Consider the following 20,526-nt stretch of genomic DNA (forward strand, 5'->3'; position numbering starts at 1 on the left):
ACATTTAATTTGACAGTTTTTACATGCCATATTTACCTTTAAAAGATTAATTATATAACAAGTAATTTTTTTAAGGTGAATTCGTCAAAAATTCATGCAGGACAGTTATCCTAAACAGTTTCATTTTACCGGAACTATTTTTGTGTATTGAATGATCGGATGCTACAGGTCGTATTTGATGTGTATCAAAATTCGATGATATCTGTTGGATTTTGCTGTTTGTAGTGTGTGTTAGAATGTAGGAATAACCCAAAATAATATTCCATAATGTCTTGGAAAAGAAAAACAATCTATCTAATCGCGTGGACCGTGGTGATAGGTGAGTGTAAATGTGATGCAGTAACTGATGGCTGACAGGTGCTCTCGAAAAAAGGGGGGTGCGATAGAAAGCCTAAACCACTTTTTTACGCTGTTATAATAGATGTTTATATGTTTGTAATTTTCTGTTAAAAAGGATAACACTTAGATTACCAGATGAAGAATGTATATCTGACCCAATACACAACTTATTTTACTTTTTTTCAGACAATGACCTAGTCAAATGTGTTAAAAATATTTGTTTTACTGTTTATTTTTGTTGGTGTATTGCTTTCATTTAAAATTGAAGGTCATACCTTTTTGACATACATGTATGTTAAGATTTTTTTGGAAGTGGTGGAAGTTTTTTGCATTTTTTCATGATTATGTGGGCAGCTGTTTAAATGTACATGTAGTGTACATGTAAAAGTCTTAAAGAAAAAACCTCATATAAATAAGTATATTTTCACAGTAAGTAGGGAGTATCATCCCAAACTTCTGAAAAAATAAACACTGAATCCCAAATTGCCAACAAAAATGAAGCTGTCTTTCTTAAATCCTGAAAAATTAATCACTTCCCTTATTCATGAGATCGCTTTATTCTTGATGCATGTCGAAAGGGTAAACCTTGAATTTCCTCAAAAATTGAGACCCAATCATGACATCCAGAAAAAGGTCCTTCTATCAAATTATCATTCACATATTAATATAAATATAAAATAAGGAATTGTGGTACATTTTGTACATTAACATGTATATAATTACCAATTAAATAAACAACCATCCATTTAATGATGAAGATGTTGGCAACTATAGGCCACATATATTACCAAACCCATTCTGTATAGCAAGGTATAAAAGACCCCAATATAAGAAACTGTATATCATATGTTACATTGTACATATTAAACATAAACAATGTGGCAATGTGCAATGTACCTGATGTTTAAACCTGGTTGTTTTTTTGAAATTTTATATTCAATTCAAATCTTTATTGCCATAAAAATACATATTAAAACAGTTTATCCTTATATGATAAACTTAAATAGTTAGAAAGGATAAAAACAGGTTCTGCATAAAATGATGAATTTGACAGCTATGTGATATATGTTGTACATGTATGTTTGTGATATTTGTACGATGTTGATTCTGTAATTTTTCATGTTTTCAACTTTTACTATACTTGCCTTTCAATTCAAGTACACTACACGTATACCTTTTGACTGATACTGACTCAATCATCCTGGGCAAAAAAATATATAACCTTTCATGTAATACAAATTCTGTACCCTGATCAAGCAGACAACAGTCACTAAGTTATTCCAAAAGAATGTCCCATATATATACAAGTATTTGATAATAATTGGCCTGCAAGCATCATTTTATTGTAAGATATTCACATTGTATACAATTCTACATTCTTCTGATTATTTTTAGGACTCTCATATGGTGTTGACATAACCATTAATAACCAAGAAAATGGATTTTTTCTGAAACCAATTTATAATAAACATAAACCATGGGATCCTGCAGTCGAGGAAGAAAATTTCGTTATTACACAAAAATCAGATAAATTAACTTTCCATGCATTTAATGGCCCTTTTGATGATTATAAAACTGTTACCGGCAGTGATGCTGAAGACATGGCATCGTACTTACAACGAGCAGGCAACAATAACAACAACTTTGTATATGAAAACATGGATGTAAGTGCTCATATTGTAAGTCAAAAAGTTTCACCGAAATGGCCAAAATTACAAATTATGATTCACGCTAGTCCCCGATTTAATGTAAACAGTAAGCATCGACAGAAATCAAATGTTTATTCTCGGACGTTATGTGGTCACATCTTTGTTCGTAACACCGAAGCAGAGTTATCTTCCATTTGTGTCATCGGAAGTCACGAAGAGGCCTGTGTTGCAACTATTAGTCTACCAAATGTATGGTGGCATTCAAATAGTTCAGTGGATGTATATTATGCTGTATCTTCGTCCAATCAAAACCAGGAATGTGCTAGTGCATCCAATTCTATTAAAGCTCTTACCGAACCAGAAAAGGAGGAAGAGACCAGTCCAAGGAAATTAATTTTAAGTGTTATTTTGTCAAATCCAGGAAATACATTTGAAGTTCGACAAGATGAACAAATTCGTATTTATGTTCCAACAGAAGTATTTGAACCAAAAACAATATTTGAAATTCCAGTAAAATTAGAGACAAACTCAACAATACAAGTGTTTGTGATGAGGTAAGATCCTATTTGTACTCATGATCAAATCTTAAATATACAGTCTTCACGCTGAGTGGCAGCCCAGGCTTGTAAAATTGTTATCAGGCCTGTAAAAATCATATCTACAGACCAACAGAATCTAACTAGAATTTTTCAAAAACTGAGCTCTGGGCCTGTTGATTTAACAGTTCATCGAGAAGACTGAATATACATTTTGTATATGGGGCTAGTCACTATATGATTTTAAAAGAGGAACACTGAGTAAATTCTGTCTCAACAATGGTAAAATCTAATAAAATTCTTGTACGCGTACATCTGGCCATGTCAGACAGAATGTTAGACCTACATGTACATGAACATGATGAACACATTAATGTATGTCTCTTAACTACATGTAACACCTACAAGTTATAAAACTCCTTTAATTCAGTTCTTGCTCACTGAAACCAAACTTTGTAACATTAAGTCACTTTATATTTCATAACATTATGCACACATACATTTTTGTACATTGTACATGTACACATGTCCCATGTGCAACCCTGATTAAGCCGAATTTTTCATTTAAGTGCTAGGCTTCCTATTTCAATATTTACTTTTAAAGGTTGGTAAAGTCTACCGGTATCAATTTAAAGAGCAGAACATGATCTTTGTTTGACCAAGCTCACTCAAGTTGATTAAATAATTTTTTTTGCTTTTTTTGTATCTATTAAACCTTTGAAATGTTTGAATAGATTTTGAACAGGGAAAAGATCAAAGCATTTTAACCACAACATAGAAACATGTAAAGCTAGTTGAATTTGTTTGATGTTTGGGTTATTCACTGGATCAGAGAAAAGAAAGAACTCCACAATTTCAAATTACGTAATTTACACCTTTTTTGTACACTGCACTATTTTGTAATTAAAACATTCTACAGAAATTTATTGGGAAAAGTTTGAATTGACATGCCTGAATTAGTAAAAATTGTCTGATGTTATTTAAATTAGGTGTAACATTCAGGTGAAATATTGATGTATTATGAAGGACGTGCAAACCATTCTTTTATAATTATAAATAAAGGAAGAGAAAGTTGGAGAAAAACTGAGATGGAATTGCTTAGTTTATGTGAATAATTAGTCATCAAGTATTATATAAATAAATGAATTTGACAAAAACTCCTACAATCTTGTCAGTTTTTTAAGAATTACAAAATGAAGTACATTCAGTAGGGATGATTGATTAACAGTTTAATCAACTTTTATTTAAATAAAAATGTATATACATCAAACATATTATCCAGCTTTATACATTGTGCGACAATAAAAAAAAAAACAAATATTCAATCTTCCTCATTTATTTTCCTATTAATATATCATGTATATCTGTATATTATGTCATGTTTGTGCAGAGATTATACTCAATGTCAACGAGAGTAAAAGTAGACATTGGAATCATCAATGAGACAGTAAGGCCACAATTAAAAATATTTTGGTTTGCCCAAACCCTACCCAAAGGTTGAGACAGTGGGTAGGTTATAGGTAGGCATTTTGAAGTATTTGAAGAATTGAAGTATCGGGTGTTTATTAGTCTTCATGCCTATCTGATTAAAAAAAAACTTCTTCAAATCAGGACAATAAAAGAATTTGAGTAGGCAGCTTTTTTCTGACTGAGTAGGTAGGGTTTGGGCAAACAAACCTATTCTTTTTTATGGCCTAAATAAAGGAAACAGTAGCTATATATTTGGTATACCACTATTCAAAAGTCATAAATCAATTGACATGATTGAGAGAAAACAAATCAGGGCTACAATTTAAAACCAAGAAAACCTTATATCAGTTAACCTTAAATTACCTCACCCCAAAGTTGAAACCATAAGTCATTGATAGTTTTCTTGTTACAATATATTCATATATACATTTATATACATGTACATGTAACTTGCTATTGAAATTTTCGGAAAAAATACTTAAGGATGTTTAGTACCAAATTCATTATTTTAGACCTGAAGCATTTCAAAGCTTACCGGAAAAGCAATATAAATATGCAATGTACAGAAACATGCAGTTAGCCTTTAGACTTGCATGTGTCCTCAAGATTTAAACATTCAATACAACATGTACAATACATGTACCGGTATATATACTGAACCATAGTTTTTATATTAGTGATGTGTATACAGCTACTTTGTAGCATGTACCGTCATGACTGTATTTTAAAACTGCACATTTATCATGTTTATATACAATATTACATGTAACTAAGAAATTGTATTGTAGATGTCGTGTTCGTGATGGACTTATTATCACGGGAGCCATTGCCAAGGCTGATGGACCGTGGCAGATACATGTAGATATTAACGAAAGACAGAAAATTGGCAGTGTGACTGCATTTGTCCGAGATACATCATCCTACAAAGTTTCTACGAGGTAAGCTTGAATGTTGGTGTTCATATGCAGTCAGTAATAATTTCACAAGACATGTACATGTACAATGTACACACATTGGGGATTTTGTTCAAGATCATTTTTGCCAGTGTTGAGTGATCATGATACAACATGACTTTGAACAGGGTGATTACTGGTGAATTAAAGTGATAACACTCCAGACGCGGATCCAGCCATTTTAAAAAGGGGAGGTTCCCAACCCAGAGTAAAGGGGAGGGGGGTTCCAACTATATGCTCCCATTCAAATGCATTGATGGACCAAAAAAAAGGGGGGTTCCAACCCCGGAACCCCCCTGGATCCGCCACTGCACTCTGATTTAATATCAAAAATGAAAATTTTAATAAAATGGAAATTTCAGAGTGAATGGTCACTATATAGCTAGTATTCACTTTGAAAAGCCATTGCATATGATAGTGAATCACCTTATTGTTAAAATGGTATACACATAGAGGGTAACAGGTCTCGAAAAGCCTCCATCATGTCCATGTATATGGATTTGAGCTGTATTCCTGGTATTTGAGTAAAAATTAGATTGTGTTTTTCTGTTGCTTCAAATAACAGCTAGCCATATATTATTGCTGGTGTCAACTATGCATATATATCATCTCATTTCTTTTTATATTAAACTCCATTTTGTTGTTAGTACATCATTTTGTATTGTAAATGAATTTTTCAGATTTAAAAAAAAATAAAAACTGTCTCAGACATGCATTAACAATGTAGATTTGGCCTAATCAGCAATTTTTGAAACCATTAAACATTTGATCAAGATGTTTAATTATATTTGTACATGTACAATGTATCTCTTCAATATTAATGTCTGTTGTAAGTTTTGGATGTTTTAAGTTTTTCATTGACTAAAACACGAATGTACAGTAAAATGAATGTTGACATAACATTTTATTTACACATGTACATGATGTATACAATATAATGTTAACAATAATTATTTTGTGATTTTTAAATCAATCATTTTTTGTCAATACTTAGATATTTAAAGGAGATTTTGACTGATGCAAGAAAATTTATCAAAAATATTTGAATATGGCCTTGGTGAACTTTTATAGATCTATGCATTAAGAGACATGTTATGAAGACTGTACATAGTAAAACAATTTATTAATGGTGTTTATCAGTGGTAATAAATGTGGGAGGATGCAATGTTTGGAACAAATTTGGCAATTTGTTATGCATTCTACATTTTTTCACTGTATCATTGTTTATCAGTAACAGATCTACAGATATTTTTACTTGTTTCACCTGGCCTAGCAAGTTATTTTCTGGGCCATGAACAGTGATATTTTGTGATCATTACACTATATGACCTAGTTTGTACTAATTTGCAATTCAAATTCCTCTATACTTTTCTAATAAAACTGTCCACAAGAGATGAATTTTGTGACAAAAACTTGTTTATATCTCATTATGTTTGTGTAAAAATATTTGTCATTTTAACACAATATATATACCTTTTGTGCCATTAGTTCACCGCACACAATCCTTTCTATTTATCAGGTTATAAAGTTTATTCCTTGACTTTTGTACCTAGCATATGGAACATCTTATTCCATTAGCAGTTTTATATGCTGAATCAAATTATGGATTTTGTTTTCTTCTATTAATTGTTTAACATTTTTCATTTCTGTCATATCAAGGCCCTAAATACATGTAATAGCTTACTATGTAGTGGAGGTTTTCTCTCTGATGAAGGCCATATCGTGACCTATAGTCTTTCACTTCTACATCTTTTGATATCTGATATGTTTGGGGAAAAGTTGTTTCACCTGGTCAGTAAATGTACATACAATGTACATGTATGTATTAAATTCACACTAAGAGGTTGTTAAATGAAAATAGATACCCTGCATTTATCATGCTTTACAATAACATATGATCAAAACACTGTAAGACTCCCACCCTCAGCCCCACCCCCTCCTTAACTATTTAAAAGTATCATTCTGCATTGACAATAATATCTTGGTTAAAATTAGATACACTCATTCAGGATAACACCCTAAAGAATTATCTAATACTTGTTGCTGGAAGATATGTCCCCAGACTTTTTGTTTTGAATTCAAGACTATCAGTTTTGCTGTTTCTTCTAAATTCTGAGTCCTGGGAAGAAAAATTTAAAGTCAACCTCTTTGTCCTTGGTATGATTAAGCTGGGCATTGAACTCATGAACTGTTGAATTCGAAGCAAGAATGCTATCATTTATGACTACTGATGCATCCAATGGGAATGATTAGTACAAGTAAAGTGATTGATTAGTTACCAACAAGAACATATTGTTATGAAAGAAAGCAACATTATAAAACAGGAATTAGATCTTTATAGACTTTTGAAAGAAACACTGATCCTGGCAATCAATGTTCTACATAGACTTTGTTCAGTCTTCAGAATGTGAATGCAGAAATTATCCAAAAAATAGTGCAGAAACATGGAATAGCTCATGACTATGGGGTATGGGTTTTGCTCATTGTTGAAGGCTGTGCAGTCACCTTTAGTTGATAACTTATATGTCATTTGGTCTCTGGTGGAGAGTTGTATCATTGTCAATCATACCACATTTTCTTATTTTTATAGATACACTCTTTATAAAAAGATATTAAACCATGATCGTCATTTGAACTCTGATGGATAGATGTCTCATTGGCAATCATAGCACATCTCCTTATTTTTATAATGATAACAGTTTTAAGAACTAATCTTTTAGAAGATGATGTTTTAATGATAGGATTTAGAAGACAAAGCTGATTCCCTGACAGCAAGTGGAATAAACAGTTATGTTAAGAGCATATATTGAACAAATTATTACCGATAAATATTCTGCCGTAAGCTTGCTATAGAATATCTAATCCGTATAATGTATTTTAATTAGGGAGAAATCAATAAGAATGTTTTTCTGTTGTTTCATAAGGTAATTAGTTGACAAGTTTAAATGCGAAAAAAATGGAGAGAAAAAAATAATCGAGTTTCTGTAAATCGACAGCGAATATATCTAAATGTCATCATAGCAAAAAGATTCCTAATCGATCTATTGACAGGTCTAATGATATTTTATTGCGATGTAGTATACCAGTTTTCTGAGAAAATTTATACAAATGAAAATCCAATATACTCATACTCGCAACAGGGAAAATGGTTTCCGGGTCCTTCAACTCGTATGGAAGATTTTATTATGATTATTGTTGGTTTCAAAAAACTGTCAAAGAATGAGTCATTTATTGAAGCTTGTAAATAATTTTTTTTCAATTTTACAGTTTATTTAGGACTTTTTTAAGGTTGATGTGGTTGACTTTTATTGTGTTCTCAAGGCTTGTTTGCATTTTGTTTTTGTTCTATATCAGCTTGAGGATTAATCTCAGCAACAATCTACAGGTTTAATCAATAAAAATGCCATGAATGTTGAGAACATAAATTGTATTACTGACTTTTTTATTCTATGCCATTCTTCTTTTTTTCTAAGGTATTTTGATAGGTTTCATTTCAAAACAAATAAAATTGTTAATGGTGTTATCTCTTTTGAATTATTTCAAAGCTGAAATCAGCAGTATTAGGTTTAGTATTTGAATACTTGTGTCAGGAGGATAACTTTGGCAAAACAAATTTGGGGCTGGAATTTTTATGAAATGTAATTTTAGACTATATCATAACCATGATTACATGTATCTGTCATGTCTTTTGAGAGGAGGTTTGTTCATCTGGAAAGTCCTGATTCCATAGTCGCTTATTTTCTTTTAGTAAATCTTTTTACATGTCTAGAATATAAATGTACAATGTAGGACAAACTTTAGATACATTCAAAAAGTAAACAGCTATTAGGAAACTGCATATACATGTACATGTACATTTAACTGATTGTTTTGTAAAAAGACTTCTTATACTCTTATGTATGGCAAGAATTTGCTTATGTTTATAATTTCAATTATACACCTTTTTACATACAATTATAAATGAAAGAGTAACAAAGTATTCTGTTGTTAGATGAAGTAGAAAATTGTTTTTTCTTTATGATGTTTCATCTTCAGCAGCTTTACTTCACCAATCTCTATTGATCTTTTAATTTGTCTCGGAATACCTCTGTGATGTAGCTTAATACCAAACACACAGAAGATACAGCCGGGGAATGTTTGATGACCTGCCAACTCTAATTCATTGATTTTGTTGAGGGGTTCTTTAATGCTCTTGAAATTAGATCAGAACGTTGTTTTGTCATTTCTGGTATTTCTATTTTCCAAGTCTTGACATTCTAATTCCATACTGTAATTGTATGTAAATATAGATATTGGGTAAACATGTTCATGCAAATCTGTACAGTGAGGTCAGTGGTAAGACAAGAAGTATTGACCACTAGACTGATTAATTATATGACCTGTCATTAGTTATTTACACTGGTCTTAGTCTGTCCATCAATGTAATATTGCCTATAGGAGCAAAAAGAAAAACATTTTCAGTTGTTTTCATTTGGTTGTTATCTATGCAACATACATAATTCCAAGGATAATAATACCAGGAGGGGTGGTTTTACAATTTTGACAACCTGATGGGGTTATCCACTACAGGCAATATCATGGACTAATGTATGTTTACTTATTTGATTGATTGCTGCATTTAAGGTTAAGTTTGAAAATATGAAAGATGATATTTGACCACAGACTTAACAATATTGACCAGTAGACATGGTAGACAGATTAATTATATGAGTCTCAATGACCTGCAATTAATTATTTATGTTGGCCTTGGTCTGCCAGTCAAAGTTATACATTGTTATATGGCCAGTAGGAAGAAAAAGAAACTTTTATCAGTTGCATTTTGTCCTTTTCTAGGCTATATTCATCAGCTGGTATCTAATAACAAACATAAGCTACTGGAGAGGGTGAAGGTTTATGATCAGAATTTAACTACCCATGGAGTTGTGCACTGTGTGCAAAAAACAAACATTTATCAATTTATCTTTACTTCTTCTATTGATTTCTGCTTTGCAATATTTGCAGCATACATTTAGTGCCATGTCGCAGACATGATATTGATATTTGACATTAAAATATGAATTATGAATTATGAATTTTTATAGCTGAGCATTAATTGAAATTTAGAGAATTCATTGGTGCCTTTACATGTTTGTTTGGAAAGTGTTCAGTGTCAAATATATTGTTTATACATATTTATTCAGAATGAAATCAAATTAAAAAATAAATCAATGATGTATGCTGGCAAAAAAAGGTATGAACCGTTGTAAAACTCAATTAAAAGGGGGATTGTCATTATGGTTATGGATTTTAAGTACCGGTAGCCGTTTCACAACAATCATTCTTTTTCTCCATTTCAACAGGCTGAACATTATCATCATTAACACAATCACTTTGACAAATTTGAATCCCTACCTAAATTGTAGGATCATGAAAACTCTCTCTTAAATGTACATAAACACGAAGAAAAAATGAATTAACTATTCTACTTCTTAAAGACAAGAAAAGGTATCTTGAGATTTATTTGATTTCTGGTTTAAACAAGTAGCTGCAATATCTATAATTACCTCAGGATGATTAGTGAATCTTGTCAGAGTTAATTAGAAGCATGATCATTGTTAGATTAATGTTTTAACACACCTCCAAATAACACAGATGTAATTATAACAAATGTAAGGTTAACTTAAGGTAGCACAATACAAAGATTTTTTCACTCCCAATCGGAAAACTTTAAACGGATGTAATTCATTTCATCCTTCTTTATATTTTATAAATGAGGTACCAAAAGAAAGGAGAAAGATTAATCTTTCAAATTGTGATAATTTCATTATGACATAATTATTACATAATTAATTATTATGTAATTAGTTGCTATATTGTGATGTCCACACTTGAATGAATTTAGCGTCTTTGTTCTTCATAGCATCCCAAAATATTGTATAGATTCTTGTACAACACAGCTTGACCTCCAAAACTGTGTCTCAGATTTCCCAAAACATCAATAGAACAAATTTTATACCCAATTTAATTTAGTGGTCTCTTATGAATTGATGTTGCAAACTTCATTGAAGATTTATGAGAGAATGAAATACAATAGGAAAAATCTGAGACACAGTTTTGGAGGTCAAACTGTGTTATGCAAGAATCTATAAAATATTTTGGGATGCTATGAATAACAAAGAAGCTAAATTCATTCAAGTATGGACATCACAATATGGCAACAAATTACATAACAATTAATTATGTAATAATTATGTCATAATGAAATTATCACAATTTGAAAGATTAATCCTTCTTCTTTCTTTTGGTACCTCATTTATAAAATTTAAAGAAAGATGAGTGAAACTACATCAGTTTAAAGATGTCTGATTGGAGATGAAAAATCTTTGTATTGTGCTACCTTAAATAAAAGCCCATGGGACCACATTTGGAGTTGTGTGTATTTTAATTGATGGATAAATGTAGCTTGAGCAACAGGAATTGAAGTTTATGGTGTTATTATGGGAAGTCAAATAGGAATGGAAGTATATTTGACAGAACTCCTTCTTTCTATTGATTATCCAGACTCAAGTACATTTTGAACATGTTCAATTTAGCTGTCTTAAATCCTTTTTCATTTCTATATATCACTGCTCATGGGTACAATATATACTGTTATACTATCATTGAACTATAAAGTATTTGCTGGGTAAACATATGTGAACTAAATAAAACAGTTATACCTTTAAAAAAAACAATATTTCGTATACAGACATCATCATCAAGTATGTTCAAGGACATAGATATCTATTTGTCTTTCAATGCTTTTGAAAACCCTTACAGATATATATTTTTTTGGTCTTATTATTCTCAAATCTGTTGCTGGATAACTTCTGAATTTCTTTTTTGTCTTGCCTTTGCTAAACATGGTAGAAGCAAGACTTTGTGCTATTTCCGACAACAGTAATGTCAACAAATGTTCAACAAGTTGTGTGATTAGCTTACACAGGTACTTCATGATCATATTCCAGGGGCGGATCCAGCCATTTGAAAAAGAGGGGGTTCCCAACCCAGGAGGGTTGTTCCAACTATATGCTCCCATTCAAATGCATTGATCGGCCAAAAAAAAGGGGGGGTTTCAACCCCCGGACACCCCCCCCCCCCTGGAACCGCCAATGTATTCCTATGTTAATATAACAGTTTACGAAAAAAACAAATATCCAGAAAACTTTTACATTTTGTGTAGTTAGGTTGCTGTCTTATTGATTTTTACCATTAGTTGCTTCAGTCAATCCAAGCTAGATCACTTACTTCATAGTGCATCATCAATTTTATAACATATTACCCATTAGGCAAAGGTTGAGTTTATCAGTTGATGTGATAAACATCTTTTTTATCTTTTTATTACCCATTAACAGAGTAACAGCTGATTCATAACAACAGCACCTGATCTGGTGAAGGAGAAAAACCTTCTATTTTAGAACACATCATTTCAAAGATCATCATCAGTTATACTTTGAAGGTTAATGCCAGCAGTAGAAAAGTCAATGCCAAAGAAAAAAGTTTTATTTAAGTTATGCTTTATGTTTTTTTAAGTTTTGCAGTTTTATTGTGTTTTTAAGTACATGTATACTTTAGCACCTGTTTTTATGTTATAGAATTTTACACAGTGAGTGTGAAAGGTGAAAATGTGAAAATCGTTATACACCTCAAGGTTTTGATGACCCTAATTTGTCAGGTACAACCTTAACTATTGTCTATATTTTCAGTCCTGCAACTGAAAAATCTTAGGGCTAAAATTTGCTCTAAAGTCATGACCATTTCAGCATGTTCAGTATTTATAACTTAGGATAACTTTTCATCATAAGAATTTTTGTAAAAAAACAACCCCTGAATCATGAAGCTTTTTAGCTTATTTACTGCAATGAGTAATATTTTGTGAATTTTTGTGCTTTGTCATCTTTTTTTCAGTACTGTTAATATATAAGAGTACAGAGACCTAGCTGCTTTAAAAACAAGTTGGCTTTAAAGGTTATTCAGTTTAAAATTCCTATCAAAACAGCCACATTGTAAAAGGCTGATTGTCAAATTTCATTGAATTTTTTTCTAATTTCCTGTGGTACAATAAGAAGGGTTGACTATAAATTACTGGTCACTTGGCTTAGAGGGTGACCATTGAAAGAAGAAGTAATTTATCAGTGGTGATTTATTGTTGTTGTATTGATGTGGACATTGGTCAAGATTTAATGTGTCCTATGGGAGGTTTATCTGTTTACAGCCTTTATAAAGGTTGTTTTTCATTAAAGTTTTAGGTCCCCAAGTTATCAGTTTGGTTCAATGGGTTTGTTATACATTAGGTGTCCGATGGATTAGGTTAGGAAGACCATTGATGGATTCTTTAGAAATTCTAACTTGCAAAAAGATTTAAAGATTAGAAGTATCCATGGAGATTGTAGTTAAAATGTTGTTTATTTTTCAAAATTTAATGTTTTGATTTGTTCAGTTTTAATGAAGTTCAGTTGCTATGGCCCCAATGGGATTAAGTTTTGTGAGAGATGGCTTAGAGCTATTAAGTTACGTTTTATATGTATAGGCAAATTCACTAAAACTGGTTAACTTTCAAAATATTTCAAAATTTTATTTTACAAAATCATTCAAAAGAATATGCTTCTGAATATTTATAAATACATATTGACTGAAGAAAAAAAAATGTATATGTTTTGATCTGATGTGAGACATAATATTAGGGTTGAATGAACTACCAGATTTGTTTAAAAAGCCATAAATATTTTCCCCAAACAAAAATAACTTAAAAAATCAGTTGGATATCTTAAATAAACTGAATACATGTATATTAAATCAAATGATGTATTAAAATTGCCAAAAATATAGTATTGGAGATGAATAGAAATTTGCTTAGTTCAAAATGTAGGCTTCAGATAAAGAATATAGTCGTGGTACAAATAAATGTAGCTCTAGAACTTGGTAAAACTTTAAACATGAAGTAGGCTCATATTGAACAGCAAAGAGCTATTACTATACAGTTCAAGGCAATTTCTAGCTTAAATCTACAAAATTTGAATTCTGACTGATGACAGAAGTTTAATATAATATATTTCTCTACAAAACAAAAATATGAGGAAAAATTTAATAAATCCTACAGCTCTGTTCTACAACCTTCCTGCTAGACAGAATTATTTTAAAAAGAATATGTGGGATATATACACTTTCAGTTCTAGAACACAGCAGAGTGTCCTTATAATAACTAAAAAATATTTTGATGTTCCCTTTTCTTGCATATATCTGAAAAATTTGGTTCATGTTTTACTGTACATGGTGTAAACTTATAATTTGATAGCATTGAAGTAAACTGTTGTAGGATTTATCCATTTAAAGAAGAGAATAATTGCTTGACCAGTTAACACTTATTTCATTTCTCTCTTGTAATACTAGATCTTTAAAGTATCCTACTTTGAAATTGGCTTTTGTACAGCGGAAATATATAAAGACACCAAAAAAACACTTATCTTGGTAATCCATTTAGACTTTGTGTAACTGAAGCAGCCCTCATATCACTGGATTTAAACCATATCATGCATACATTATTACTTAAATCGCTGTCGGAATGTTAAATTGCCATCACGCTGACAATATACTAGTGAATATTAACATTATAATCTTCATTTTCTGGAGTGTATTGGGCCACAATTAAAAATATTTTGGTTTGCCCAAACCCTACCCACAGGTTGAGACAGTGGGTAGGTAGGTAGGCATTTTCTTTTTTTTTTTCAACAAAAAGAATTTATAGTATCTATGGTTTATAAGTCTTCATGGCTATCTGATTAAAAAAAAACTTCTTCAAATCAGGACAATAAAAGATTTTGAGTAGGCAGCTTTTTTCTGGGTAGGTAGCGTTTGGGCAAACAAACCTATTTTTTTTTATGGCCTTGCCTTGTATTAAATACTTTTAGTATGAGAAGGTAAACCACATCAATGTAGCTAGTTCTCTACTTGAAGATATCAATGGCTCTGCATGTTATTTAGCCATTACAGGATAAAAGAAAGGATATGGTAGGAAGGGGTAAATTGAAGCAGAAATAGTTAAAGAATGGGATAATAATATGCCGTGTGAAATATGCTGACATGTCATATTTTGTAAACAAGTTTATTTTTGTGAAAACTGTTTTTACACAAGCCTTTTTTGCAAAAAATGTATTGTAGCTGACTTCGGGCCAATTAAGTCATTGTATGTTTCATGATTTTAACCTCTAACTGTCTACTGATATTTTTGTGTTGGCATTATTGATTCATACTCCATATTTTGTTTCATTCACAAAGATACATGTATAACTGTAACAATACACCCAAGCTTATTATAGTAAAAAAAAATCTGGGTAGGGATTTTGCAATGTGAAATCTGGCAAACCTTGGTGAATCACTCGTGCCAATCCTTATACCCCGTAGTTCAATTTTGCCTAACACTAACAGGTTCTTCTTTTGAAACAAGCCCATGACCATATTCCTTTAAAGTGAGAAAAATTAACATGATGAATCAGTATTGTTTTGTTCATTAGATGTATTTTCCATGTGATTTAATCATTTTACCCTTAGACCATTGAAGCCAAACAGAATTGTAAAATGTGTTTGTCAGATATGGGACATGTATTGATTGTACAAGTTATTCCAGACTCCCCACAGACATAATTTACCTTCATACCTGTAAAAATCTCATTAAAGATCAATAGCCTCTTGTCTTTGATGTCAGTTATTACCTGGGAGTCTGTCAACATATAATCTTTATGGTAAAAATTCATTGGTGAAAGTTGATAACTAGTATTATAAATTTTAAATTTTAAAAGTAGATCATATTGGAAGAATTGAAAACTTATCAATTCTGACACACTAAATTTTTGATAAAAAGAAAACCTGTCTTGAATTACTAATACTATGTATAGAAAGTTTACTTTACACATATTATGGAATAAAACCATTCTAATTTATAGTTTAGATTAAATCAGGGCTATAGTTTAAGGCAGTAAAATATAGCTCTGCATGTTTAACATGTTTAAAGTCTGTTTAATGTGAAAAAAATTATAAGGGGTCAATTGCAAGTAGTGCTAATAATAAAAACAATATGAAAATACAAGAAAAAGACAGAAAGAAGCAAACCTGAAAAATATTCTTAGATGAAGATAGCAATCAAATGTTAGTTTTAATGTTTGAGATGTTACAACATTACATGAAATATAAACCTTCCATTAATTTCTTAATTTATATAACTTACTGAAGGTCATTTGATTACACTAGGCCAGCTTGTAATATACAATGAAAGGATATATATCAACTTATCAATCAAATCAAACAAAAAATACATTTAGAAGTTTATTTATAAGTTTTATCTTTAAATTTAATATTTCATATTTAAGAGAACTTTAATGTGTTCTTTTAACAGGTGCCAATCCAGGATTTTGAAAAAGGGTGGCCTGCAAGTTAGCTTAAACATTTGGACTGATGGTTGTATATCTATTTATCATATATGTAGCTCCATAAAAGAGGGGGGCTGAAATTACCCTAAACCCACCTATGTTTTATATTCTTTCAGTTCAGACTTCTCAAATGCTATTTTATGAATATACTCTTATATATATATATATAATATATATGCAGATCATTATTTAATTCTAAGGATAAATTTTTGTTCCATTTCAGGATTCAGGATATATTTAAATGGCAGTTGGAGGTTGAAGATGATAGATCTAAGATTGACACTGGTCGTATTGTCTGGAGTGTAGAGTATGAGAGGACATCCAAACAAGAATTGTATGTTTCTCAGGAGTCAAGGATTGTTTCTCATATCAACATCAGATCACAGAAACAAGATCATCTGGTACCTGTTGTTAAGGTAAATATCTAGGTAACTGAGTCCCAATTGTCTCTCAAATCAACATCAGATCACAGAAACAAGATCATCTGGTACCTATTGTTCAGGTAAATATCTAGGTAACAGTCATGATTGTTTCACACATCAACATCAGATCACAGAAACAAGATCATCTGGTACCTGTTGTTAGGGTAAATATCTTAGGTAACAGTCCCATTTCCTGTGCTTGATCTGATTTCAGGAAAAAAAGATAGTTTGGTATCTGATTAAGACCATATAAAATAAAATTGAGAATGGAAATGGGGAATGTGCCGAAGAGACAACAACCCGACCATAGAGCAGACAACAGCAGAAGGTCACCAACAGGTCTTCAATGCAACGAGAAATTCTCGCACCTGGAGGCGTCCTTCAGCTGGCCCCTAAACAAATATATACTGGTTCAGTGATAATGAACACCATACTAAACTCCAAATTGTACACAAGAAACTAAAAGTTAAATAATACAAGACTAACAAAGGCCAGAGGCTTCTGACTTGGGATAGGCGCAAAAAAAACGACGGGGTTAAACATGTTTGTGAGATCTCAACCCTCCCCCTATACCTCTAGCCAATGCAGAAAAGTAAACGCATAACAATACGCACATTAAAATTCAGTTCAAGAGAAGTCCGAGTCTGATGTCAGAAGATGTAACCAAAGAAAAAAACAAAATGACAATAATACATAAATAACAACAGACTACTAGCAGTTAACTGATATATACTTAATCAACTTATTGCAATTCTTTTGTCAGAGTTTTGATATTATTCAAACTTGATTGCCTGAAAACAGTTAACAAGCTCATTTAGAACCTATTGTTAGGTAAATATTGTAGGTAACAGTCACATTTCTGAGTATATTCTGATCTCAGGCAAAATGATCTTTTGGTATCTGAAGGCGAGGTCAAAATATCAGTCTTTTGATACTTGAAACCAGATATATACTAAATCCCAGGATTGCAATAGTAAAGATATCTGAATGTTAATGGTAATATTTTTTGTAATAAAAAGTACCAAATATAAATAGGCACTTAATATTTTATAAAGAATCCATTTCATTCGTAGATATTGAAACATTAAGCCTGAATGTTTACAACAGTTTCTGTCTGACAAGTGATTCAATCAATATGTGTAAATTTTCTTCTAAAGAATTGAGATTTCAGCATAGTAAAAATCTTTATAGGAATTTTGATTATTGAAGACATGTTTTTTCTGAAAAGTGGTTTATTTTTTATGGAGATTAAATTTCCTGAATTTTAGGGTCAAGGCGAGTTTATGGGGTTGAATTTCCTGTCATGGTCCTAGGTTTTAATTTGTTTAAATATCAAACTAACACTGTCTTGTTTGTCTAAAGTTCTTAAATCATTCTGTTATAAAATAGGAAGTTAGTTTTTATGTTTTTTCTCATTGTCGAAGTCCATATGGCGGCCTATATTTGCTTTTGTATTTTTAAGTAGGCGATATTTTCACATTTTTTTCTTATTTTAAATTACTGAAAATAATCTGTCACAAAACTTCCACTTTACAATATATATATATACATATATGAGAAACTCTTTTTACCAACTCAATTTGATATCAGACTTGACTTACTTATTTACATAATCATAGTAATTACAGATATATATATTTTTATGATAAGATATTAGGGACCTGTCTCTAATGCCGTTATCAGTGAAAAAAGAAATACATGTTTTTTTCAACAAGTTATATGAACACATATGAAGAGAGCATGTTTACAAATGTTAAGAGGAATATGATTATTTCAGTAGGTTTCAATTTGTCTTTATGAAAAGATCAAAGGTAGTTTTTATAACAAGTTGTGTATTGCCTCAATAAAAACTGCACCTAATACGCAGGATGTAATTATAGTTTTTACCTTGGTATTATACATTAATGGTGTATATACATCTTACGATATTCTCTGATCTTTTCTGTTTAAGTACTTAATTGTACAAAATGTATATCACTCTGTCATAAAACCTGTTATTTAAAAATCATTAACTGTAACACCATGTGATGTATAGAGAAAAAAAAGGACTTCCAGCCAAAACCTCAAGGAAACCTCAAGTTATTCGGAAGTGAGGGGTCAATTTGGTCATTTAATACATTACCTTTTTTTTTTAAGTTTTCTTTAAAATTTGTTTAGACCTTCCTTTATTGCATTTTTCCTTAAAATTGAGATCAATACAAGACATCAATGCTTAATTTCCACCTTCTTGAACTTCAGTGTATTTTTATGTTAGAAAACATGTTTAATGTGCCACATTCTGTATGTGCCTGTCCCAAGTCAGGAGCCTGTAATACAGAGGTTGTCATTTGTTGCTGTATATCATGTTTGTGTTTATCATTTATTGTGTTGTATATAAATCAGATTGGAAGTTTTTTGTTTGAATTGTTTTACATTTATCATTTCTGAGCCCTTTAATAGCTGAATTCACAGTTTGTGTTTTTTGAAGGCTACAGTGACATATAGTTGTGAACTTCTATGTAATTTGGTCTCTGGTCAGGACAGTTGTCTCATTTGCAATCATACCACATCTTCATATTTGTATTAAGACCTTCACATACATTTGTACCTAGCAACTATATTATTACTACCCCTATGCATGGGCATATTTATCTCGCTTGTGTAAAAACTTCTGAAGATGTTGTGTTGCAGGCACGACTTGCAGCAGAAATAAATATAACAGGAATTAATCTGTTTACAGATGATATAATATTTAATCTACAGCTCTTATTCCAAACAATATAATATTTGTATGGTTTTGATTATGGAATTAAACCTAATGCACAATGTCTGTAGCTTTGATCCTGTAGATTTAACGACCAGGTGTAGCGTTTAATGCTAACATTTACAGAAGTTGTTAGATCAGAAGGATTAGTTCATTACACATGCTGAAATCTCACATGCTTATTGAATCATCAAGGAACTGGGATAGAATATATTACATAAAGGAATCGATAGATCTTGACCAGAATCCCTGCTAGTTTTGAAATTTCATAGATTTGTTGGAAATATCAAAGCTACGTTGACAATGGAATATAATGATTTTGTTTTAATCTGCTATACTTGACACATTTAAGGTGGTACCTAACACTTTAACTAAAATTAATTTGGCTTGTTTAATTTTCTTAAAAGTATTTTACTTTGACCCTTTGACAAAAATACAAAAAAATCAAAAAAAAGTGAACCAACCGTTTAATCAGAAAAATTACACTGGTTAGGCCAATTAAAATTAATTGATAGATTTTCATCCCCGCCCGCCCCTCCGAAATCGTCCCGCCCCAATTTTGTTTATTTTCAAAAAATTACGATTTCCGGATTTTGTTCATTTCCGTTTCCGGTAACTGTAAAAAATTTCGTTTCCTTCAGAACTTCCTGTTTCAAAATTCGGTTTTCGTATTTCTTTGAGTAATTTAAAATGATTCTGCAGCTCTATGATGACAAAATCATCTACCGAGAATAGAGATTGATTACGAGAAGGGTATAAAATAATCGGTTTACAAGTAATACGCTGTGTCCAAGAACGCAAATCGCGGCATGACACAAATTTCTGTGGTTAGAAAACCGTTGATTTTTTATTGATAAAATGACTTTGTGGCAGAAATTTTGGACTGTGAATTATATCCAAAGAGAAAGAACTTGGAACACATTGGTACAAAAACATAACTGGATTAAAAAAATTGACACAAGCACAAACTTGT

General features: G+C 31.2%; 1 protein-coding gene across 1 annotated transcript in view; it reads left to right on the forward strand.

Annotated features, from left to right (window-relative positions):
• Window positions 1-137: 137 nt before the first annotated feature.
• Window positions 138-20,526, forward strand: part of LOC143076091 (transmembrane protein 132D-like) — a 31,657-nt gene continuing 11,268 nt past the window's right edge. The window contains exons 1-4 of the mRNA XM_076251727.1: window positions 138-319; window positions 1,735-2,542; window positions 4,783-4,932; window positions 16,612-16,804. Of these exons, the coding sequence (XP_076107842.1) occupies window positions 268-319; window positions 1,735-2,542; window positions 4,783-4,932; window positions 16,612-16,804 (1,203 nt within the window). The 5' untranslated portion in view covers window positions 138-267. The remainder of the gene's footprint in view (window positions 320-1,734; window positions 2,543-4,782; window positions 4,933-16,611; window positions 16,805-20,526) is intronic.

Source organism: Mytilus galloprovincialis, chromosome 5, assembly GCF_965363235.1.
Source record: "Mytilus galloprovincialis chromosome 5, xbMytGall1.hap1.1, whole genome shotgun sequence".
Lineage (NCBI taxonomy): Eukaryota > Metazoa > Mollusca > Bivalvia > Mytilida > Mytilidae > Mytilus > Mytilus galloprovincialis.